We start from the raw sequence: 24895 nt of genomic DNA, 5'->3' as shown, positions 1-24895 counted from the left end.
ACAGCTGTAGTTACAAAATGTATTCATTTATTATTACAGTATTTATTTAAAATATTTTTACCCCCACTTTTCTCCATAAAAGGGTTCAGGCGAAAGAGAAAATCCGGGGTAAAAATAAAATAAAATCAAAATGAAGAGAAAGGTGTTATGCCCATGGCATTTGAGGGTCCAGACGGAGTTCTGAAAGGAAATGTTGTTTCATTGGAGATCATTTTTATACCAATAAAAATCATTTTTATACCAATAAAAATGAGATCATGGGATCATCTTTTTCTGAGAATTGGTGACAGGAAGATGCAGCAGGAGCTATGAAGCATCTCAATGAGTACAGTCGTGCCCCGCTTAACGATTATCCCGCATTACGACGAACCCGCTTCACAATGATGTTTTTGCGATCGCACGACGGTCTAAATGAGATTTTTTCGCTTTGCGCAGATCGGTTCCCTGCTTTGAGAACCAATTCTTCGCATTACGATGGCCAAAATAGCTGATTGTCGGGTTTTCAAAATGGCCGTCGGGTGCTCAAAATGGCTCCCTGCTGTGCTTAGGGACAGATTCCTCGCTATGCAGGCACCGAAAATGGACGCTGTATGGAGGATTATCACTGGACGGTGAGTTTTTAGCCCATTGGAACGCATTAACCAGGTTTTAATGCGTTTCAATGGGTTTTTTAATTTCGCTTTACGACGTTTTTGCTCTACAGCGATTTCGCTGGAACGAATTAACGTCGTTAAGCGAGGCACGACTGTACAGACATCAGGCACTTCACCAGTTAGACATATAAGTGTATATGGTTTTCAGAGCACTTAATGTTAATCCTTCTTTAATTCTCAGGCTAACCCTGCCATGTAGGTAAGTGTTAACTGCTTATGCCATGGGTGCAGAATGATTTTATTTATTTATTTTATTTATATCCCACCTATCTGGTCGGTTAAGACCACTCTAGGCGGCTGAAAGCTGAGAGAATCAGGCTTGCCTACAAGTTCCTGATGTGAATCAGCACTTATGGGTGTGCAGTTTACTCCCTTAGCTATTATGCCATGCCGTCTTGCGCATAAGGCATGGTGTGGTTTTCTCCTTGGGTGAGCACCCCATTCCAGTTTGAGGCCGGACCAAAAGGGGTGCCACACCTTCTGAACTTAAATCACCCGAGCCCTAAATGCAAGAAATCCCTATGCATGTTTTTGCCTTGGACTTGTCACATGTTACAGCACTTCCAACAACGTCACTCCAGCCTGGCTGGCAACAGATCTTTTCCATTTAAGGCAAAATTGTATTTATGGTTAAAAAAAACCCCTGAAAAAAAATATATCATCACCCTTCACCACCCAGCAATGCTTGGATCACATTTCTAGGCTTGAGAAAAGCAAAGCACGGCACACAGAAATAAAATGTCTTTCTAACCCATGAGAAAACATCACATAAAGGCATGCCTCCACCCGACAGGAAATGAATAAGAAATGTATTTCATACAGCACTCCACAACTAAGAAGAGCCAAAGATGGCTGCCAGAAAACAACTCCTTTGAAAGGCAGAGAAAATGCGTGCGGTAGGAAAAAGTGGCCTTAAGGGCGGGGGGTGGGGTAGAGTCTGCTGAATCTTGTGCTTCGCTACACACCTGTGTCACAAAGCATTACGATGATAAAGCTGCAGATACACACTGCTCTTCTAATTCAATTATCCCTGTGCCATTTCAGGGAGACACTTTGTGTGGGCAGGACTGGGGGGCACTTCACTAGTTCTTCAGTTCAGCCTACCGTTTGCATATCTGCTATAAAGTTAAATGTCTGTGTGTAAAGGAGAGGGTGGCAAACTTGGGGGAAGGGCAAGGGAAAGATGGGAAAGTTGAGAGAACCTCCTCCTAAGACTGGTGAAAAATACCAGTTTTGAAAAATTCATATTTGCTGGGGTTAAACGGTGCAAAGGTAGGCTGAGACTTGTTTTAAAGGGCTTTCAAAATCAACATTTCAGCTGTTTTTGCAAAAAGAAAAAAACCCCACTCAGTATGGAGAGCCACAGGGCAAGCTTCTGGTCTTCATAGTTGAATGTTATAAAGGTGGTTTTAGGGAGATCTTGCGGAGGCTTAGGATCTGTGGTCTAAGCTTCATAGCTGATAATTGTAAATAAGAAAGTACCGTATTTTTTCGCTCCATAAGACGCACCAAATTTTTAGGGGAAGAAAACAGGAAAAAAATAATCTGGGAATTTCGGCCTGCTGAGCCAGTGGGGGTGAAGGTGGGGTCCGAGAGTGCATTCCAGGACCCTTTGGAAGCTCACCCTGCCCCCCCCGCGGGGCCAGAGGGGGTGAAATCATCACCTTCCGGGACTCTTCATCGCCACTGGCCCCGTGGGGGGGGGCTGGGGGAGCTTCCAAAGGGTCCTAGTGTGTGTTCCAGGACCCTTCTGAGCTCCCCCCCACCCCCACCCCCACAGGGCCCTTTGGATTCCCTTTGGGTACAATATTCGCTTCATAAGACGCACACACTTCCCCCCCACATTTTTTGGGGGGGAGTGCATCTTATGGAATGAAAAATATGGTAACTTGTGACTGTATCTTGTCTTCTATTTTGTTTGTTTCAGTCTGGAGGCAATAGCTCACTGGATAGAGATAATGCTTAGGAAAGTAAAGACAACTCATTTGCCAACCTGAAGTCAAGAATTTACAAACTACAATTCAGTTAGATTGTCTCATGAAAAAAAAATCCATTTCACTACATAACATTACTCTTAACTGAGTGACACTGAGTGGACTTGAATAAAACACACCTTTCGTCTTCTTTTTAAAAATAAAAACAGCACCCTTTATATTGTGCTTTTAAAGTCCTCAGAATCTTTTGATTAGATCAGATGTGGGCAATTGTGGCCCTCTGGATGCTGCTGGAGTACAGTTCCCATGATCCTTCAATACTGGTCAGGGATGATGGGCATTGCAGTCCAACAACATACGGAAAAACCGCAAGTTGCTCGTCCCCAGCTGGACTACCCTGGTAATCTCACAAAGCTATGTCGCCTTCACCCCATTTTCCTTATATAAAAGAGAAAACTATTTCACAAAGTAAGCCATCGTATTGCTGTGCTTTTTTCTTCCTCGGTTGCTTACATTCATCGTTCCGTTTATTTCTGCCACGGATTCATCATCTGTGGGAAACTGATAAATTTGCACCCCGTTGCTGACAAGCTCACTTGTGATCTTGATTTTGAATTTCGTCAGCTCACTCTTGGAAATGGCATCCGACTTGGCAATAATAGGAATGATGTTCACCTGCAGGGAAATGAAGAAGGAAGAAGAGATGTGGGCTGGGCTGGGGGATTAGATATTCAAAGCTTTACTAGGTTTTAAGTGGTGGCTCGCAGCTCCAGGGCCAGCAGGTCACAGAATCCACCTCGGGTTTTAGTCCATCCTGTACAGAACCAACCCGCGATGCTGCTCCCTATCCCCACAAAAGGTTCTGCATCTTGCAGAACTCTCGTCATGTCGGACTAAAACCTGAAGCGGATATATCGCCTCACTGACACTGAAGCCACAAGTCTTTCACTACTTTATTGCTTTGCTCAGTTTAGCCCGGTGTTGTCAAGACTAGAAAAAGCTTTCCAAGCTCTCACGCAAGGAAGGGTCTTTTCACGCCTGCTGCTACTTAACACTGTTTTAGGAGGAGATGTGATGGGCTGAGCCTCGGACTTAGTGCATTGCAAGCAAGGGCTCTAGTCCTGAGGCTACCAGCCATCTCTCCCGAGACAGGAGGCAGAAGAGGGAGCATGAAAAGTCATCCTTGACGTCTTCACACATGGAGCCGCGGAATCAAGAATAGCAACCAAGTAACACCTCCCCACATAACTCCTACCTTGCTGTCAAGCTTCTTCATTGTTACCAAATCCAGGGATTTCAACGAGTGGCCTGTGGGGGCGATGAAGTACAAGCAGGCATGGATCCGGGAATCATGGTAGTTATGCAACACTCGCTTGATTTTCAATTCCTCTTGCAGATAAGCTTCAAACTGGGTGTCGATGAATTCTACGATGGGCTTATAGCTTTATTGAAAAGGACAAGGAGGGGGAGGGAACATGGAACATCTTGCAAAATATACAACATGCTTTTCCAACGTAAAAGAAGCCAAGGTCACAGGAACCATCCATGAGAACAACACAAAAACATCCACAAATAGTCAGCCGTGCTCTCTCCCCCCCCCCGCCACGGTCTATCTTTTGCTCACATATTTGCACCAAATGAACAAACTTGGGGACACAATTGACCACAACCACCCCAAGAGCAAACATCTGTATTCCTAGAAATGCTGAGTAATTTCCATGCAATTCCCAAGAATGCAGGTGGCCGATGAGTTAAAATCCTGCTGATCATCAGTGCTGGCCCAAGACACAATTCTCTTTGCACGGCCCTGTCCCACTCCACCTACAGAAATTGACCAGACTTGAAGCTGAAATATAACTTCAATAGAAGTGATGGGACATCATCTTCCTCCACCTCGTTTGAGGACAGAAGGCTATCTTAGCACCCAAGGAGGAAGACCTCTTTTAGCCCAAGATCCAAATTCAATATCGGAAGAACAATATAGCAAGCTGTGGCCTTGTGCAGATTCCCCTCTTCAGCACTGGACCATTCAAAAAAGCAGATCATTTGCACGGGCGACTGAACACAGGGAGCCATCTCCGTGAGATGATTGGGGCTTCCAGCCCACGTTGCCTCGCATCAGCTTTTCAAGTTCATAGACAGTGGAGAGGAGACGGATTTCTCCTCCTGAGAATACCAAGGTCCATCACAACATCCTGCCCTGGTTAAGCAACACTCACCTAAAACGCAGGCAGCTGGACTAGAACATGCCAACACTTAAGAAACATGTCGTCTGTAAATTGAACTGCTCTTAATTGCCCGTTTGGGACCAAAGCATTCTCCAATAATTTGCATTAGACCAGGGATAGGTCACAATGGTGTAACGGTTCCAGGGGAAAGTAATTTCTCTCCCAGCTACTGTGAGCAGTGCGGCCAAGTTCAAAGGGACACAAGGATCCTGAGGGGGTTAGCGGTTGATATAATAATCCCATATTCTCAAGAAGTCTTGGGGCTCTGCTATACCATAGGTCTGTGGTATCCAACCTTTTTGATACTGTGGACTGCTTTAGCGTGCGTTGCGTGCATCTGTGCGTGCATGGGAGGGGCGTGTCTGTGTGGGGGGGTGGGAGATCTGTCTCTGCAGCCCAGTCCTGCTAAGGCCACAACCCGGTACTGGGCCCTGGACTGGGGGTTGGGGACCCCTGCTATAAGTTACAAATAAAGCCATCATCCATCCTTGCAGCCTTTCAGTTTGAAAAGTGAGGGATTAAACCTAGTTTAGCATACATAGCCTGTGGCCCTACTATCAGGATTCAGTCCCACCTCGAGAGGACCTTGGAGCAGTACACAACATGATTTGCACAAGGAAAACCTTATGATCAGTCCCTAGAATCTCCAGATCTAGCAGCGCGTGATGGGAAATAATCCAGCCTAAGGTGCAGGAGTACTAAGAGACTATACTGTGCTAGATGGACCCATTTTCTAGCCCTACCTTTTCCTTAAGACAGACAGGACTTGTGTTCTTAGAACGGACTTTGGGGTTGAAACAACCTAGAGTTGGTGGGAAGGAGGAGAATCCTAATCTTCATTTGGTCAGGAACAGCCGCACACTTACCTGTCTTCTTTGTTAATCTGATCCCCAAAGCCCACTGTGCTGACAATGGTCAGTTTCAGGTGGACGTTGCTTTCCTGGAGGTCATAAGTACTGGATTTCAGCTGAACTCCGGGCTGCGAATGAGACGCTGGCTCGCCTTCAAACTTGGTATTGAAAAGAGTGTCCATCAGCGTTGATTTCCCAAGTCCAGTTTCCCCTTCAAGGGCAAAATATAGATAAGATATAAATTTTTTTAAAAGGGAAGAAAAACAAACCAAAACAGTTTACAAGATGTTAAAAATAACCAGCTTCTTATTTCGTGTCTTTGGCTGCTTTAAAGAACATAGGAGCAGTCAAAGATCTGCTCCGTCTACCATTTGATTTTCACGGTGAGTAAACAGTTGCCCTCTACGAAGCCCACAAACTGGATACAAACAGGCTCAATTTCTCCAATCTGGGGCCCTTCAGGTGTTTTTTTCACTACCACTCCCATCGTCCTTGGCCATCAATAATGATGGTACTCTTGATGGGAGTTGTAGTCCACCCCATCCAAATAGTGACAGATGGAGTAAACATGTTTCAATTAATGGGGTGAAATACAACAACAACAACAAAAAGAGGAGCATTCAGATATGATCACACGGCAAAAGGAAATCAGTTCCTTATTTGTACATGAAGCAAATTCAAATACAATTTTTTTTAAAAAACTGCAAAAAGCAAATCAAGATGTGACAAAAAGTTGAAAATAGCATCAGGGCAGAGCAAAGTCCTGTAACAATCAAACTTTTAGGCTGAATTAAAACACATGACAGAACAGAATGGCTGGCTCAAGGTTGTTTCTAAAAACTTGTCAAAAATAAAAATGAATCATGATAGACTATAAAGATTTTCCAATTAAATTCACTTTAAAATGGTCTATTCATTCATGTCTGCCTCTGTCTTTTAGCCCTACAAAAGTCGCAAGACAATCTTAAATATCAATACAAATACAGTAAAAACCACAAAGAATACAAGACAAAGCCGTTAAAATCAACTGAATGGTAGAGAAAACATGGGACACATTAAAGCCCTTGTGGAAAAAAGTATTAAAAAAAAAAACTAAGCTTAACTAAAACCCACAAGAGAGGGCATAAGCCAAAATCCTTTGCCAAGACCTGCACATCAGCTTCCTGCCAGCTACAACTCCAAAAGCAATGGGACACATACTGAAGCATAAGAAACATTGCTGGTAATTTTCAAAAAGTACACAGAAGCAGGCTGGCTAATGAATGTGGGCTAGTTTCTTTTGAACTTGCTTGCAAATAAGGGCCATCAACTGTAATCAAGGTTAGGACAGAAGAACAATCTTGTTTTCAGGCTAAGTGCCAGGAAACTATGTGCAAACACTTAGGGGAGAGAACCGCGTCTTTGTGCAGAAAAGTGCACAAATAGCAATACCTCTACTTTACAAGCTTTTTTTTAAAAAAGGGAATTTGGACAGAGAAGCAACCTAACTCACCATCCTATTTGTGTGGTCAAATGGAGCAACATCAACTTAGTGCAAACCAATTTGTCCTTACACTGTGCTATTTCTTTTTCTGATTGCACATTAATGCACTGACACACTTTCCCTGCATCACAGAACAGGAAAGCATTTGCCTTCGGCGGGGGGGGGGGGGAGGCAGCGAAACCCAAGCCATTACAGTACAGAAAGCCTGCCAGCCTGTTCCTAAACCACACAAACACACACACACACACACACACACACACGAGATTTTGTTTACCAAATATATCCGTTTGCTTATTCTGAAGAGAAAATTAATGTAATAAAATGTAATAAAAGAAAAAGAAACATTTATTTGTTTATATCACCTTGTTTATATATCCTTACAAAACAACGACTATTAGTTACATATGACCCAACAAACCTAAGCAACACTGTAAAAGATTCTAAAAACCATTTCAGCAAAATCCTGGGATAATAAACTGGTGATGGCAATTACCTAAACAGTCAAACAAACATTGCAGACATTACTATGAAGGGTGTGCTCCATGAAAGAGTATCACTGGAATGAAGATTTTGTCTTTGTTTGTTGTTGTTGTTTAGTCGTTAAGTTGTGTCCGACTCTTCGTGACCACAGGGATGAGAGCATGCCAGGCTGTCCTTTCTTCCACTGCATCCCGGAGTTTGGTACCAAATTCGTGTTGGTTGCTTCGATGACACTGTCCATCCATCTCATCCTCTGTCATCCCCTTCTCCTCTTCACAACATCAGGGTCTTTTCCAGGGAGTCTTCTCTTCTCATGAGATGGACAGAGTATTGGAGCCCCAGCTTCAGGATCTGTCCTTCCAGTGGGTACTCAGGATTGATTTCCTTTGCAATGGATAGGTTTATCCTCCTTGCAGTCCAGGGGACTCTAAAGAGTCTCCTCCAGCACCACAATTCAAAAGCAGCAATTCTTCGGCGATCAGCTTTCTTTATGGTCCAGCTCTCACTTCCATACATCACTACTGGAAAAACCATAGCTTTGACTATGTGGACTTTTGTCGGCAAGGTAATGTCTCTACTTTTTAAGATGCTGTCTAGGTTTGTCATCGCTTTCCTCTCAAGAAGGGAGCCTTTGTTTACCACTCACCAAACTACTGTCGGTGAATCGCCCAGCCTCTGATAATGACTAAGGAATAGAGGTACTGTATACCGGGTCACCCTCTCATTGGACTTAGCAACAGTGCAAGTCTAGTCTGACTAACAGCAGCATGCCAAGGTTTCAGGTAGCATTCCTCTCTACCCATCGCTTGCTGCCTGGGTCCTTTTTAACTTGAGATGCCAGGGACTGAAAACCTTTGGCATGCAAACGAGAAAGCTAAGTTGTAGAAGAGGCAGCTGTGTTAGCCTGTGCAAACAAAATGAAAATAAAGAGCTTCCATCTGATGAAGTGGACTTGTCCACAGAAGCTCACCTTAAGAATGATAAAAGTCTTAAAGTGGTGCCACATTTTTGTCTGTTTTTACTCTTTATTTTTATTTAGTTGTCACCAGAAAGCGAAGGGGTTATGGAATTCCGTCTGGTGTAGGTATCGTGAAGGACACACAAGTATTCCCAGGCATCTACATCATCTCTTTCTCTCATGCACATACAGAGGAACATCAGATACGACTGATATTCAGATTGTGACAATGGGTGGAAGATGTAACACCAAAGAGAGCTCCCGCTGTCAGCGAAAAGCCTGCAGAGTTAATCCATCTTCAAGGCTGGTTGGAGGGACATGGCATACTGCAAGATGAATACTGGATTGGTGAGTCCTTTCGCATCAAAGTGTGTCAGATCACATTCTTGTCCTGTCTCAGATGCGCTAGGCTCAAGCTGTCCAGATGTTGACTTAAGCAAACGTACATTCAGTCTTAACCTTATAAAAAGTCAAACTTTTTTTTTTACGACTGTACAATTACCACCCATATTGGGGTTAGGCAGTGGTTCCCAACCTTAGGTCCCAAGACTTCTTGGGCTGTAACTCCCGGAAGGCCTTTGCCAACACAGCTAATGGTGAAAGCTTCTGGGAGTTGCAGTCCAAGAACATCTGGGGAACCAAGGTTTAAAACCACTGGAGTAGGGAATCAAAGCTTGGAAAAGTTACTTTTATGGACATCTCAGAATTCCCCAGTCTGAACAGCCCCCACCAACCTGCACCAGAGTGACAACTCATCCCACACACACCCAGCGTCTGCCCCAGAAACCAATCCCAACAACTGTACATGCAAATATACACATCTTTCAGAATTCCCCCCATAATCCTTAGAATGCTAAGCCCATATTCACAGGCAAATGAACCCGAGTTAGCAGCAGAAGGCATGGATGGCCTTTTTACAAGGCTATCATGTTTCTCTCCCCCCCCCCCCCAGGGATTCCAAAAAGGCTGCAGTGCATACATTATAATAACAACACAATAATCTATCTTTGATAATCCTGTGGTGCTCCGGAGGAACAGTTGCCAAATAACGCTGCACGCAGAGTGGATTAGAAAAGACAAACGGGTGGCAGCAACATTTGAAGGGATGCCAGGCAACTACCCGGAAGCAGGCACAGATTTATATATGGCAAGGTTAATACTGCTTGCTGGCAGGGGGGTGGGAGCATGTAAAAAAAGGAGAGTGAGGGAGAGAGAGAAAGAGAGAGAGAAGCTCTGACGGAATAATCAGGGTAAAAAGGAGCCAAGATCAAGAGACTAAAACAGACTGGCATGCTGTGAATTAAAGCTTATACTCCTGCAGGGAATTTGCTTTATCAAATGCTTTGCCACATCAGTGCTATGATCAAGGGGTGTAAATATTTCTATAGCAAACAATTACTCTGGACACTACAAGAGGACAGAATAGCTCTCTTGTGCACAAACATTAATTAAGACCATCATCACCAAGCCTGCATCACTGGCTCCCTCTTTATCAAATGAGGCCAGCAGATAGAATCCCCAGGAAGGCTTGAAGCCAACAGACCTCCCATGCCACTAGTCCTCAGCATCTTGTATTCAGAGGTCCACCACTTGAGAAGAGTTAAGTTGTTATGGCTGTGAAAGCACATAGCTGGAGGTTTTTTTAAGATTAAAAAAACCTAAGTTCTGAAGAAGCTGTTCCTATCAGCAAACTACCGGCTTCTAGGAAAGAAGGGGAAGAATCTTGAACATCCACAACAGAGGCCCAGCTGAGCTTCACACAATGGGTAATCTGAAAAATGATGACAGGGCAGGTGCTGAATTTTGCCACAAGGAACCTGTCAAACTTTTGTGTGTGTGTGTATGTTGAAAGACTTGAAGAAGGGCAAATTAATTTTTGAAATGGGACACCTAGAGGCTTTGAATCCATCGTTTTTTCACATGATAGCTGTATCGGTTGAACACATTACCTTTCTGATTTCTTTTCGTTGCATTTATTACTACTATAGGGCATTTATTTCTTACTTTCGTTGTTATGTCTGAGGACACTCAGAAGTGTTTACAACATTTTGGTTGAAATCCTCTTGCACAGCTCAGCCTATGCAATAGAGTTTACATCAGAAGCAGCAGCAACGAACAGCTAATTAAAGTCTTCCTCCAGCAATTCGTGGGCGCACATGGCTTGGCTGCATTGTGTACAAACTGCATGCACCCCAAAATTACTTTTAATCAGTGATGATTCATATTTAATTGATCACATCATCACCACTGCACATCAGGATTCCAGCCACTAAAATATATGACAATCTGTAGCAATCTGTAGCAGATACAATCTAAGCCACCTTCCTCAAATTGATAACCCTGAAGATATTTTATAGATTACAACGTCCACCAGCCCCAGAACACATGACCAGTGGTCAAACATGACAGGAGTTTTTTAGTCCAAAGCATCTCTAGGAATTCCGGTTGAGAGAAATCTAAGAGAATTAAGTTTATATATATAAACTTTATATACATATATATAATATATAATATATATATAAAGAGTCTTCCACTTTTTATGCTTTGATACCAAGCCTAAAGAAGAGTTCTGTGAGATTCAGAATTTCGTGTACCCCTTTTTAGCAGTTTTGATAAAGACACTGGCTATCACCTGGCTTAGTGCCAAGAAGTGTTAACAGCTATTTAATGAGCTACAGATTTCCTGGAACAAAACCCAGAAGCTGGGCCTTCCTCAACAAGGGACACAAGACAGAATCAGCTGTCTGGAAGGGAAGCGTGTGGATTTATTGCCTTCCGGTTTAAGAGCGTTTCCTTGGATTGAACATTTCCGACCAATCCCTGGTCTGAGGGCAGCTCCACCTTGGATCGGCGCCCAGGCCATGCTTCCTGACAGGAGAGGGGGCTGAGTTCCGAACACGCTGTCTTTCACAGCTTGCCAAGAGCAGGGAGCCCTTTCCCAGCGCCCCCCCCCCCCAAAAAAACCAGAACAGGAAAATAAAAGCTAAGGGCCAATGTTTTGTGCCTATCAGGCTGAGTTGTGATAAGCAGGCAAAAAGCACCTCATTCTAGCTTACAAGCACTTCACTTTGGATAATGGTACCAAGGTGGCCCGTCCTCAGAAATCAGAATAACTGATTTGGTTAGCCGAAGGCATCCCTCGCGGAAATCATCTCTCTGAAATAAGCACAATTGGGTAATGAGGCCTGAAGACAGACAAAAAGGCAGTTTTTAAAGAATGTGAAAGCTGATGTAGTCATCTCAAGGAAGGAGAGAGGAAAGAAAGAAAACATTTGTGAAGGTACCCCTAGTTAAAGCGATTTATTTATTTCATGTATATTCCAGGGAGCTGAAAAGGTGGATGGGGCTCTTTATCCCATCTCCCATGTAACCTCCCCCCCACAATAAACCTCCATAGGTTAGGCTGAGCCAAAGTGATTCTTGACTGAGAGCACAGTTAGACGGGCCGGGGGGGGGGAATCTGTATTTCAATCACGTTTAGCATGTTTTAAATCGGTTTTTTGAAAGGTGGCTACACAATGCATGTGAGAGTGTGGTTTTTTTAAATTTTATTTATTTATTTGTCTTTATTTATTTATTTGCCAGGGAAATAAATCTGTTCTACTGAAATCGCTGTTTAGCGAAATCATTGTCTAGCGAAAAGCATTTCTCCATTGGAATGCATTGAAACCTGTTTAATGCATTCCAATGGGGAAGAATCGTCATTGTCTAGTGAAGATCGGCCATAGAAAAGCTGCTTTGAGAACCGCCGATCAGCTGTTTAAATAGCTGCCTTGCAAAGCTTAGGTCCCGAAAACACCCGTTTTGTGAGCACGGAGGGAGCTGTCAAAATTGTTGTCTAGCAAAAAATTGTTTGTGAAGCAGGGACCAAACATTGTCCAGCGAAATTCCCCCATAGGAATCACTGTTTTGGGAATCGCTATAGCGATCGCAAAAAGCCAATGTCTAGCGAAAAAAACTGTCATGCGGGGGTAACTGTCTAGCGAGGCACCACTGTATCCTGATGTGGCTCAGTTATTAAGCTAAATCACAATACTGGCAGGATCCATTTCTATGTAAACTGTCATGCTTGATTAGATCGTTCTAATCAAGCCCGGCCATTCCAAGGCGGCCAACAGTAGTTCATTCTTTGCCACTGGTGTAGCCGCACCCTAAGCGAGGGCGTGTTGAGTGCAGACAGACTACTGAGCACAAACAATGATTCGTGTAGCACGCTATTGTACCCCGTTTTTGTATGCAACACTCAAATGCTGCCGGGTGTTTTCAGAGAAAACAGTTAACTTTGGCTGTGCCTGAGACACCTTTAAGTGTTATGTCTACAATGGGCTTCAGAGAACCTCCAAAATTCCAGCAAACTACTCAACTCCATATGTCTGCTTATAGTGTCAAGTGCCGATTAAATAAATTTAAATACCACTAAATTAAATGTAATTTTAAAGGGCACGAATAAACAAGCACAGCACCCTATGCATCACAAGCCCTTTCCTCAGCAGCAAACCTGTTGACTATGGAAAGGTCACCTGAATTTGGGGGGCTGGGGGAGTCATCCGTTGCCAGCAAAGGGCCAGGCTAGCCTTCCTTGAGGAAATTGGGGGGGGGTGTCCAAATCCTGGGAGCAGCTGCTGGGGAGGCCCTTGCAAATCTTCCACCAGCCCAGCAAGTATAAGTGAGGAGACGAAGGGAAGGAGTTCCCCAGTTCAGTTCCTGGCACCTTCTATGCAAAACTCTGCTTGAAACCCTGGCGTGCTACGGTTCACAACCTGGGTCGCTGTGCACATTTAAGGCTGCACCCCTCCTCATCCCTGGCTACCAGCTATGCTGGCTGAAACTGATGGGCATGGGACCCAATTATCCAGACTGCACCAGGTTGGGGAAGGGTGGCTTAGAACCCTATCCTCTGAATCAGTTAAAAAAAAAATCACCTTCCTGTGCCCCACGCTCCCAACTTGACAGCCACCAGGTCATACAACTCTCCAACAACAAACAGGGAAGCAAAATTTGACTTTAGCAGTCATGTTTTCCAGGGTTTATATGTTCCTAGGGCCCAGTGGCTACATCTAGAAGTTCTGGCAGCCGGTGCAACAATGAACGACGTGCATTTCCGCCTCATCTGATGTGCAAACTGCAGGCTGTGGCACATCAAATGGCGTTGTGTTTGCAAATGTCAACCCGACTTCTGCAACCACAAGAAGCTGCACCCCATTCTGTGTGGTTCAGAAGCTGAAGCTGAGGTTAAGTACAGAACAGCTTACTTCCTGACACAGGAGGGCTCTGGGTAGAACCCGTTCACACGCAGCTGTTCCAGCTATCTCTCGGCTTGTAGGCTCAACTCGTAGTGCTGCTTCTTACACAGACGATCCTAGAAGGTTAGAGGCCAGAATACCTCCAGGCAGGAAACACCACAGCTAGGGCCTGCCCTTTCAAAAGACAACCATCTCAAATTTGTGACCATTTCAGCAGAGTTTGGAAGCACTGGAGCAGAGTCCATTAGGACATCAAGGTTGCTCAACCCCCAGTTGCACCATCAGTTATCTATCTATCTATCTATCTATCTATCTATCTATCTATCTATCTATCTATCTATCTATCTATCTATCTATCTATCTATCTATCTATCTATCTATCTATCTATCTATCTATCTGTCTGTCTGTCTGTCTGTCTGTCTGTCTGTCTGTCTGTCTGTCTGTCTGTCTGTCTGTCTGTCTGTCTGTCTGTCTGTCTGTCTGTCTGTCTAATTCAGCACCATATTCTAGGCAGTTTACAGCAAAATAAAACAAAACTGCAACAATAGGGGGTCCTATATAAATAAAATCAAGAGACTATAAAACATAGTGCAAGAGGCTGAGAATCAGTTATCAGATAAGGTGGAAAAAATCTAAAATCAGACAGAAAATCAGACAGGGATGTCATAGAGGGTTTCTTCTAAGCAACAATGTTTTTAGAAGCCTCTTAAATGTTGGGAGGGAGGGGGCCAGGCACAGCTCCACCGGGAGCTGGTTCTAGAGTAAAGGTGCCACCACAAAAAAGGCCTTATTTCTCATAGATTTCTTGGCCTCCCTCGGAGTGGCCGCTCGACTACAGAGATGACTCCTCTTCCCTGCATTACTTTTGCAATAATCCTGTGAGGCAAGTCAGACTGAGAGCGAGAATAAGAGAGAGGCTGACTCAGAGTCAGTCCATGTGTTTTTCTGGCTAAATAGGAACTTGAACATTCAGGCCCTGAATTTGTATACCCAACAGCCAATGAGCCAACAGCCCGATATCTGAACCACTTTATTGCATTGTGTCTCAACAACTTCCCAACAGAGGTGACTGGAGATCTTAAATCAGTGGTCTGAAAGGGCAAAACGCATGCTACCACCTCGTTTGGCTGCAATTAAAGCCCGACTCTATGGTTTCTCTGATCGGGTGGTATCTTTAAGGCAATCTTTTAAAAAAGAAAGAACGAAAAAGAATCTTGCCAATGTGTTTTAACATTGAATCTCTCTGACACCAGCTATTCAGAGTGGCAAGGGGGAGTCACCGATAGGAGGCATGTCTTCCTGTATCACACAGTTTTCCTTCCAGAGGACCTGCCATCACCCATGACTGTCATCGCGAAACTGGGGCAGCGTCTGAGAAGGTACCAGCAGCCTTCAAAGGCAGTCACGAAGACAAGGCTGCTTTCTGACATCCAAAGATAATGCACAACGCACAGTTAAAACTGGGCACAGCAGACGTGGTACAGAAAACTCATCATGAGACGCCTGGACTTTGTTCAGTACAACCAACACTGCTCAAAAATGTTTTGCCATTTAAACTCTCCCCTCCAAACCACTGTTATCTCATATGGGGGAAAATAAATACAGTATTATTTTATCCAGGAGTGCTAACAGTAGCCAGGGAATAGTTGCAATAATTATAATTAATTAACTCAAAAGATGACTGCAATCTTGACCCTTCCCCCCCCCCAAAAAAATCCTGGTCATTGTCTACCTCTATATGTTTAATCATTTACCCCACAAGAGGAGCCATACTGGATCAGACCAAAAGTCTATCCGATCCAATCTGTGATTCACACAGTGGCCAAGCAGGTGTTTGTGGGGGAGCCCAGAAACAGAATTTCTGGTTGTTGAAATGACTTTATTGTTGAGTTTTGCCCACAGAGATCAGACAGGCTGTGAAACCACATTTAATGTCCGTAGATTGTCAGACAACTGAAAGTCAAGAGTGGAGATTCTAACCCCATTTCTTCCTGATATGTTAGTTTTCTCACGTAGAATTATGTCTCTCTTTGCCTTTACGTGAAGGTCAATATCTGAAGGACCTTTTAGAGAAAAATATTGTAGCAAACATTCCTAGAATTTGTGGTTAACTGTTGTTTTCACATGTTGTTGATGTCTGTTGATCAAGAATGTTGTGCATACAAAGAGTGGAAATTATTATTTGAAAGGAGGGGTGGGCAATCTCCAGAAGCCCTCGGGGCTGCACACACACCCATGCCTGCATCCCAGAGGGTTGCACTTATGATCCCATCACCCAAAACATTTTCTTACATTCTTTTTATTTTTTATAAAAACCCACAACAATGCACTTTTAGTGCCCCCCCAAAAAAAAATTATTGAAAATTTAAAAACTCTTTGGGAGCAGGGATTCGAGACACCTCATCAAAATGGCAAAGTTACCCTCCAGAGGGAACCTGGTACTTTTTGAGCCTATTTTTAAAAAAGTTTAGAACAGCCAGAGTGTGGGGGTGCATGAGCTTTCCATATACAGTGATGCCTCGCAAGACGAAAATAATTCGTTCCGCTAGTCATTTCATATTGCAAAAAATTCATCTTTTGCGAAGGACGGTTTCCCATAGGAATACATTGAAATTTAATTAATGCATTCCTATTCATCTTGCAAAGCATGGGCATAGAAAAATTTGTCTTGTGAGTCACCCAAAAAAATCGCAAAACATTTTCATCTTGCGAGTTTTTCATTGCGCGAGGCATTTGTCTTGCAAGGAATCACTGTATGTGTGGGGCTGCTGTATATTGCCCATCCTTATTTTAAATATTCCTAATTCTGATTTTTTTTAAAACACACACTTTGAATTCCCCTTCAAAGAACATGAGGAGATAAATCTATCTGTTTTATGTATCGAGCATAACTATGTTAAAAATGCATGCATAAGGACTGCACAGAAACAAAAATGTGTAAAAGTTTCCACAAAAGTTTTTTTGGAAATGGCCCCAACCCCAAACCAAACAGAAAACTAGAAAACTGAGAAAGCAAAAAATTAGAGGCCACTGCTCCTGTGCTCACCCTCCTCTGGTCTCCACAAATTGACTTTAAACAAAACACACCCAGTTCACAAAAACTGCAACACGCCTGAAGAGAAACCAGGTTTGTTTTCTTTCCGACCCCCACAGCTAGCGCCCAGGTCGTTTCTCAAGAAAAAGCTCGGCAAGGGCAGCACCGCATAGCTCAGATAATCTTCCTAAGGGCTGACAGGCTCGCCCACTTTGCTTCCAGTCCTCACTCAGGACCAGCAGAACGGTTCAGAGAGCTCTTTCCATCTTAACCTCTTCAGACCACCCAAAGAGTCTTATGTATCTGTTGGAAAACTGGGTCGGATGATGGCCCAGAATGAGTCTTCCAGAGAAAGGGGGACTTTGTTAGTCCTGTTTACTTAAATGGGATGCTCAGCGGGATATAAACAGGCCCTCTTCCCTGAAAGAATTATCCAGAAATAGAAATAGAAATGGGGAGGGGGGGAAAAGGAAGAACTCACCCACACACAGGATGTTGAAAGCGAAACCATGGCTAACTGATTTATTAACCAGCTGGTCGGGCAAGCTGTCAAATCCAACATGGCCAGAAAGAGGAACCGCACGGCAGCCTTCTCCCTGGGTTTGGAAAGAAATATGTGTCAGAATTATGTCTGCAGAATTTAGCATTCTCTTCCGAGAGCCTTTTGAAAAATTCTCCTTTCCAAAGAAAATGTGCCATTTACGTATATTTTTTTCCCCTGTCTTGACTTCCCAAACAGGCTTTCTAAACTTTATTCTTCTTATTCTTTATTGTGAAGCAAAGGTAACTGTAATGTGGTAATTATGAGCTGCAAGGTTCTTTCGCACTCTCAAAATAATGTTTACAATAACAGGAGCAACGCCCACAACCATTTATAACTGTTAGTAATTTTGATATAGACCATTTTGAGAGACGAGACACACCCAAGGGCTTACACACACACACACACACACACACACACACACACACACACACACACACACACACACACACACACACACACACACACACACACACACACACACAAGCATTGGATGTGTAAAAAGGTTTTTAAAAAGTTGCCTAAGGGACAGAACCAACAGCAACAGCCCATAACAAAAGCTGTGATTGTGTGATTGTGTTATGGCACAATTTAAAAGCTAACTAAGATTGGGAACCTCTATAAACATTATTACTTCATCAGCTTAGAGGACGGTAGAAAAAACGAACATTTCCACCCCAAGGTTGCTTTTGTGCCCTTGGCCTCATCAGATGCCCGCTGTCTCTCCCAAAAATAGGGTTTTCTCTATTGGTGCTGTCTGAGATCTCCAGAAGCCAGGACTCAGCTTTCAACTCAGTTGTAAGGCCTTTGTGCAAAGTTTAACAGCCTAAAACACCTGCCTTGTACAACCAGAACAGGATTTCTGACCACTGTCAATTTTCATCCCCTCTTCCGATTCTAAGAATATGTACAGCTCCCAGCTTTTTTAGACTGCAACTCCTATGACCACCATCTTCATAATCAACATGAAGCCATCAAAGCAACCCAACGAAGTCACACTAGGAATGTCTCTAGCTCCCCATGTGTCTTCCCACTGGGGTCAGCCAGATGCCTCCGGGAAGACCACAGGAAGGACTTAATACCTTGATGCAGAAATGTTGGCCTTTAAAATAACTAACTAACCGCCGATGGCACCAAACACACAAGGTCAGAAAAAGTAAGCAGCTGTTCTCAGAGATCCTACAGTCTTTTACCTGTTTAGACCAGGAGCAAATTCTTAGAACCACAAATAATTTTTACAATCGCAAGTTCTGTGTCATAGCCAGACTGCTTTAAATCTTAACATGGAAGTTAACAGAATGTTCTGTAAGGCAAACATTCCATGAAACCTGAACACAGCTTTCTGTTAATACAATCTGGCACATGTCCATGTAGAATTAAGTCCTCAGTGTTCAGTGGGCACTTACTCCCAGGTGAATATGAGCAGGACTCTTGTTTAAGTGTGCTCAAATACACCATTTACTGCATCTCTCTTCCAGTGCTTAGGTAAAAGATAAAGGTTCCCCTTGACATTTAGTCCAGTTGTGTCCAACTCTAGGGTACGGTGCTCATCCCCATTTCCAAGCCGTAGAGCCAGCGTTTGTCCGTAGACAGTTACCGTGGTCACGTGGCCAGTGCAACTAGACACGCCGTTACCTTCCCACCGTAGTGGTACCTATTTATCTACTCACATTTTTACATGCTTTCGAACAGCTAGGTTGGCAGAAGCCAGGACAAGCGACGGGAGCTCACTCCGACACGTGGAGATTGTAACCCTGCTTTCTACTGAGATGTAAGTTTGGTATGTTTAGGATTGTATGTCTTTTTGCATTTATGTGAAGGAACATTCAATTACGCAAAGCCCCAAACTATATTTTGAAGTGGCACATTCCAATGAAAGTTTAGCTTCTCCTGTGCAGCTTTTCCCAAGGTTTGCTGTGAAGCCTGTCTACCTCTGAAGCAAATTCAAGGATGTTGCTGCTCACCCTTCAGAGCGCTAAATGGCTTTGGACCCATATATCTGAATTAGCAAATGCCACCCTGCCCCAGTGTTAAGAGAATCAAGAAGGATCCTATGAAACACCTAGTATATTCTACATATGGAGAACAGAGGGAGCTTTATTAGTTGTGGCACCCTGATTGTGCCCATGAAAGCCGCAGCTGGTGCCAACATTATAGTGGTTCTGGTGTGAGCTCAACTCTTTATCTTCCAAGGCATTTTAAAATTAGCTAACTTCATCTGTTCTATGGCCCTGCTGCTGCCTTCCTCTCTTCAGATGTTATGACCTTAATTGTTTTATGGATTTAGCTCTACTTGTACACCACCCTCGCAGCCGTATGGATGAAGGGTGATTTTAATATGTTTGAATATGTACATGCCAAATTGTAAAAAGTAGGCTCCAGCTGTAAATTGGACTTTTATCTCGCCCCCCATCAGTCCTATTGTGTGCCTTTTGCTTAGCTCTCTTCTTCCAGCAGCTCTACCACGTCCACTGCCTTCATGCATTTCAAATATGCAGACACATATTTGGTAGAGGAATGCAGTTCTAAATAACCAAGCCACTTGGTCTTCCTTTCAAGGCCCGATAAAGCTCCTGCTCCCAAACGGCCATACTTTCAAGGAGAGCTACAGCTAACCTGGGTCATCTAAAGCCAACAGCTGGAGAATAAGGCTCCAGGTTTGGCTTGATGTAAACTAATGATAGCTCGTCTATTCAGACAAGTGTGGCACTGCTTGTCTTAATGGCAGGCAGGTAGGGTACTTATCTCTACCTAACCTTACCATTCCAGTATATCTGACTCCATGGCAGAGGCAGAAGGTGTCTGTACAGTGATGCCTTGCTTGACGACGTTAATTTGTTCCAGCGAAATTGCTGTAGAGCAAAAACGTCATCAAGCGAAATAAAAAAGCCCATTGAAATGCACTGAAAACCGTTCAATGCGTTCCAATGGGCTGAATACCTGCTCGTCCAGCGAAGATCCTCCATACGGTGGCCATTTTCGGGTGCCTGTCTTGCGAAAAATGCCTCCTAAAAACAACGGGGAGCCATTTTGAGCAGCCGGTGGCCATTTTGAAAACCCAACGATCGGCTGTTTTGATCTTCGTAAAACATCATTTTGCGATCGCAATTGTGATCGCAAAAACATCGTCGTGAAGTGGATTCGTCGTTATACGGGGTAATCTTTAAGTGGGGCACGACTGTATTTGTGTACGTGTGCATGTTGGTTTGCTTCCTTGCTGGCCAGCTGGCCTGTGTGTTTTTGTGAATGTACCTGCCTGTATGTGTTTGTGCATGAATACCGACCTTTGCTTTGCTCACCATTGGTTACTGTGCCTTCTGTCCCAACCACCAGCTTCCCCAGTCATTAACTGGAGCTTGCAAATGGAGAATCCTTGGGATGCAGTCAGAAGATGTAGCCGTTGAGCAAAGAAAGATACAGAAAAGCAAAACTAAAGGAACTCTGTTACATTTTTAAGTGTCAATTCAAACCAGTGCATCAGAAAACATTCAGGCACAACAGAGAGGTGTTTAATTCTCCTATTGCCACCCCTTACATCCATAAAACACACCTCCTCTTTTTTTTTTTTTTTTGCTTGAGCTCTCTATCAAGGGGTTCCTCTTTTTTAAAAAATTAGCTTTTAAAACATTGTTTGAACTAAAGTGATTTTCCTGTTTGCTGCCGATTTTCAAACTCACGGGTGACTTTTGAGATGCTGAACTGCACTGTACAGCTGTGGCAAGAAACAGGGAAAAACATGTTCCCTCTTTAGGGCTGAAGCAAATATAAGAGAGGGGTCACCTATTTAGGGGAAGGGCAGTCCTTGACTTTCAACCCACCTCCTTTGGTATTTTTTGTGTTCTTTTTTCTTTTCAAGAAGACCATCTGAACCACTTGAAAAAGAGCGGGGGGGAAGGGGGGCTTGCAGTCCTCTTATGGGATGGGGTGGGGGGAAATTAGGAAGGACGGACGCCTTGTTGCCTCCATTCCTCTCTAGGGGGTGAACTCCAAGGTGCACTTACTGGAAAATACATCCAATTACAGCAGTCCAATTATAGAAGCTCCCACTGAGAAAGTTAATACCTTGCTGTGCTTCGATCTTGGGAGCACCGCCAAGAGGCAACTCTGTGCCCTTGCACCACGGTGTAGAGAAACGGAGCGAAGGCAGACGTTTTAAGAGATGAACCCCTAAGATTCAGGGGCTCCACTGGCAACCTGGCCACCTTCCCACCTTCCCTCTAAGGCAGCAGTTTTCCCATTGAGTTCACATGAACGCCAGAGTCTTGAGAATGTGAAACCCAGAAATAGTGGGCCAGACACTGGGCAAACCCCTTTGGAAGACCAACGATGACCACGGTCAACCGTTCTTCACAAAGCCCAGCTGTTTACAACCAGAAAAAAGGTAAGAAACCTCAAAATACACAGAACCTATTCCTCTTCTTGCTGAACAGGGCGCCTCTTGTTTATAGAGTCCAACATGCTTCTTGTTCTTCAAGAGGTTTAGAGCCCACCTGGATACGATGCCAATGACAAGTACACAAACGGCTTTTCTGGAATAAATTACAGGCAGAGGGCTGGTGGGGCGGGGGTCCCTGATCAAGAGTGGCCGGAGAAAGGTGGACGGGTCCAGACTGGTTTGCCTTTGACTGCAATTATTTCTTAAAAGCCGTTTAAAAATAACTGCTTGCTTCAAGAATGATGAATCTAGTCGGCCCTTGGAGACATCCTGCTTGTAGAGTGGGTACAAACCTGGTACCAAGAAGGTAAAGGTAAAGGTTCCCCTTGACAATGTTTTTGTCCGGTCGTGTTCGACTCTAGGGGGCGGTGCTCATCCCCGTTTCCAAGCCATAAAGCCAGCGTTTTGTCCAAGGACAATCTTCCGTGGTCACATGGCCAGTGCGACTTAGACACGGAATGCTGTTACCTTCCCACCGAGGTGGTCCCTATTTATCTACTTGCATTTGCATGCTTTCGAACCGCTAGGTTGGCGGGAGCTGGGACAAGCGACAGGCGCTCACTCCGTTGCGTGGATTCGATCTTACAACTGCTTGGTCTTCTGACCTTGCAGCACAGGCTTCTGTGGTTTAGCCCGCAGCGCCACCACATCCCTTACCAGGAAGGTAAACTACCATAAAGACACTTTGGGGTGTTGTTTGCTTTGTTCCATCTCAGTCACAATAACCCACTGCCTATGGTGAGCAGGAACTGCATGTAGGAAAGTGAGCACATTGTTGTGGAAGAGCAGACGGCACCCCTTTCTCCACAGTCAGCAGCATGGAGACACCACCTAGCTGGCTAGTAACAACCACCATCACAACAACCACAAAGCCCTAAAAGCTAGCGACGTTTTGGGCTGATATAGAAAGGTCCAATAAGACTTCTGGGTGGGAATGTGTCACACTTACCTACACCTTTCTAAAAGGATAAAGGATGTGCCATGGGTAACCTATTCCCCCTAAAATCCAAACAAAACAACAACAAAGAAACAATAATGTGTGCATTTGAGGAAGGCGAGAGCTTAGGTATTAATGATAGGAAGCTGCGGTGCAACCTGCAATGGCCCATTTGAAGTTTAACGAGCTCAAAACCCACTTCCTCTCAGGTGCAAGGCTCCACCACGTGCATGTGAGCACAGAACCTTTTTTTCTCCACTTAGAATGTTGCCAGCCTTCATCGAAAGATGGGGACGCATTTCCTGACGTGTGCCGAAAAGAAAGCGCAACATGCAAAATAGCAAGCCTTCCCGCTGGATTACACATCTTTACTCTTTCCGTTATACTGCCAATGTGCTCAGATTAGTGTACAAACAGTGTTATTTTTAATGCAAAGGACAAGATGCTCCAGATTTCTCCTCCTCCCACAACCCTGCTTTTTTTTTTGTGAGTTTGTAAAGAAAATATCTTATGTTTAAGAGGAAGGAGACAAGATACCTCATTTCTACACATCCAGCAGGGAAACGCCAAAGCCGGTATTCTAGCCATTATCTATTTTCCATCACTCATTGCGTCCTAGAAACATCAATGCCATCTGGTTTCGCCATTTCTGAAAACTCTTGAATTATCTGAAACCTTTCACAAAAGGGCATAAAACGGCAAAGTACCTAATCTCTCCTTCCTCATGAGTAAGAGCTGCCTCTAAAACCAGAAGACTGAGATTTAAGCATGTCTGTTACAACCCTGACGTTCTAGGCAGCATCCAGCAGATGTTCATGAGCATGGAAAAAGTGCCTTTTTCATGGTTCTGGCAAGGAACAGCTGGCATTCACAGGCAGTGTCTGCTGATCCAGGGATGACATGCGAACCACCGGTCCAGCTGGGTGCGGTTCTTGTTGAAGAGGCAGTGTGTTCATTTAGCTGCTGATCACAATCAATTTCAATCACAACAAAGAACTCAAAGGTTGGAGAAGTTCCTTTTTTTAGACTACAAGAAACCCCCACCAGCATAGGGGCTTCTACAAGTTGCAGTCCAAAAAGAAAAGGAAAGAAATTTCCCCAGGCTGTGGAAGAACGCACTTGATGCCTTCCCTTAAGCTGCAAAGTTGTGGTTGAATTGCTATATCCCTACATCAACTGTATGTTTCGGCAACCTCTAATTTGGCAGGGGGCCATATGTCTGGAGCAGAGCATGTGTTTCGTATGTAGAGAGCTCCAGGTATAATTCCTGGCCTCTTCAGGTAGGGCTGGAAAGGGGTGCTTCCTAAGGCTCTGGATGGCAGATGCAGTCAGGGGACTGACCCACATGGACCAATGGTCTGATCTGGTATGAATCAGCTTCCTACACTCTGTCCCCTTGCATCTTGCAAAGTCCCAGAAAGACCCAAAGTAAAGCAGGAAGGGTCATGCTGCTAAAGTCCCACCTCTATTTCACATACAATTTTCAGGCGTACATTTCTAAATCCCCAAAACCAAAACTATCAGACTTTTTAATGAGGCAGTTGAACGAGGAAGTACAGAAAAGCTCTTTCTTTATGCAACTACAACCCTGGTTCACAAGGCAATTCCTGGAAAAGATTATTTAAGCCTTCTTCTTGCAGCAGTATCGCCCCAACGCACCACGAAAAAGTTTATGTCATGCACAAAAGAAAACTGCCCTTACCACATGCCCAAGCCTGAACGTGTTAAGAAATGGTTGAGACTGAGGTCGCTACAGAAGAGCTGATTTCTGTGCAGTGAATCACTGAGCCCAAGCAGAAGTCCTCTCCTTTGGAATGGGGGTTTTAAATAAAAAAGCAGGAAAAACAGTGTTTCATGGCAGAGTGCAGGTGCATGAAACCGGTTCAATCTATTGGCTTGGAAGTTAAAGATATTTATTCTGTTTATCTGGTGAAGCATCTATATGCTGTCTCTTGATTCAAGCAGCACTTGTGACTTCCTCCTTTTTCAAATTATAAATGACTTACGTTTTTCCGTGTATAAGACGCCCCCGTGTATAAGACGCCACCCACTTTTCTAATCCAAAATTAAGAAATCTACATGGGGCTTAGCAAGTGTAAGGGGAAAGGGATCGAAGC

The 24895-nt window shown here is 44.1% G+C and overlaps 1 protein-coding gene across 6 annotated transcripts in view; it reads right to left on the bottom strand.

The window, feature by feature from the left end:
• The window catches only part of SEPTIN6 (septin 6), a 54742-nt gene that overhangs the window by 24291 nt on the left and 5556 nt on the right, over positions 1-24895 (bottom strand). For all 6 annotated transcript variants that reach the window (XM_078380579.1, XM_078380581.1, XM_078380583.1 and 3 more), the window contains exons 2-5: positions 17347-17461; positions 5682-5877; positions 3843-4029; positions 3101-3262 (exon numbers count right to left, since the gene is read on the bottom strand). In XM_078380579.1, coding sequence (XP_078236705.1) covers positions 3101-3262; positions 3843-4029; positions 5682-5877; positions 17347-17461 — 660 coding nt within the window. The remainder of the gene's footprint in view (positions 1-3100; positions 3263-3842; positions 4030-5681; positions 5878-17346; positions 17462-24895) is intronic.

Source organism: Pogona vitticeps, chromosome 11 (assembly GCF_051106095.1).
Source record: "Pogona vitticeps strain Pit_001003342236 chromosome 11, PviZW2.1, whole genome shotgun sequence".
Classification (NCBI taxonomy): Eukaryota; Metazoa; Chordata; class Lepidosauria; order Squamata; family Agamidae; genus Pogona; species Pogona vitticeps.
The sequence above is the reverse complement of the archived record's forward strand: the minus strand, read 5'-3'. Positions and strand labels throughout refer to the sequence as shown.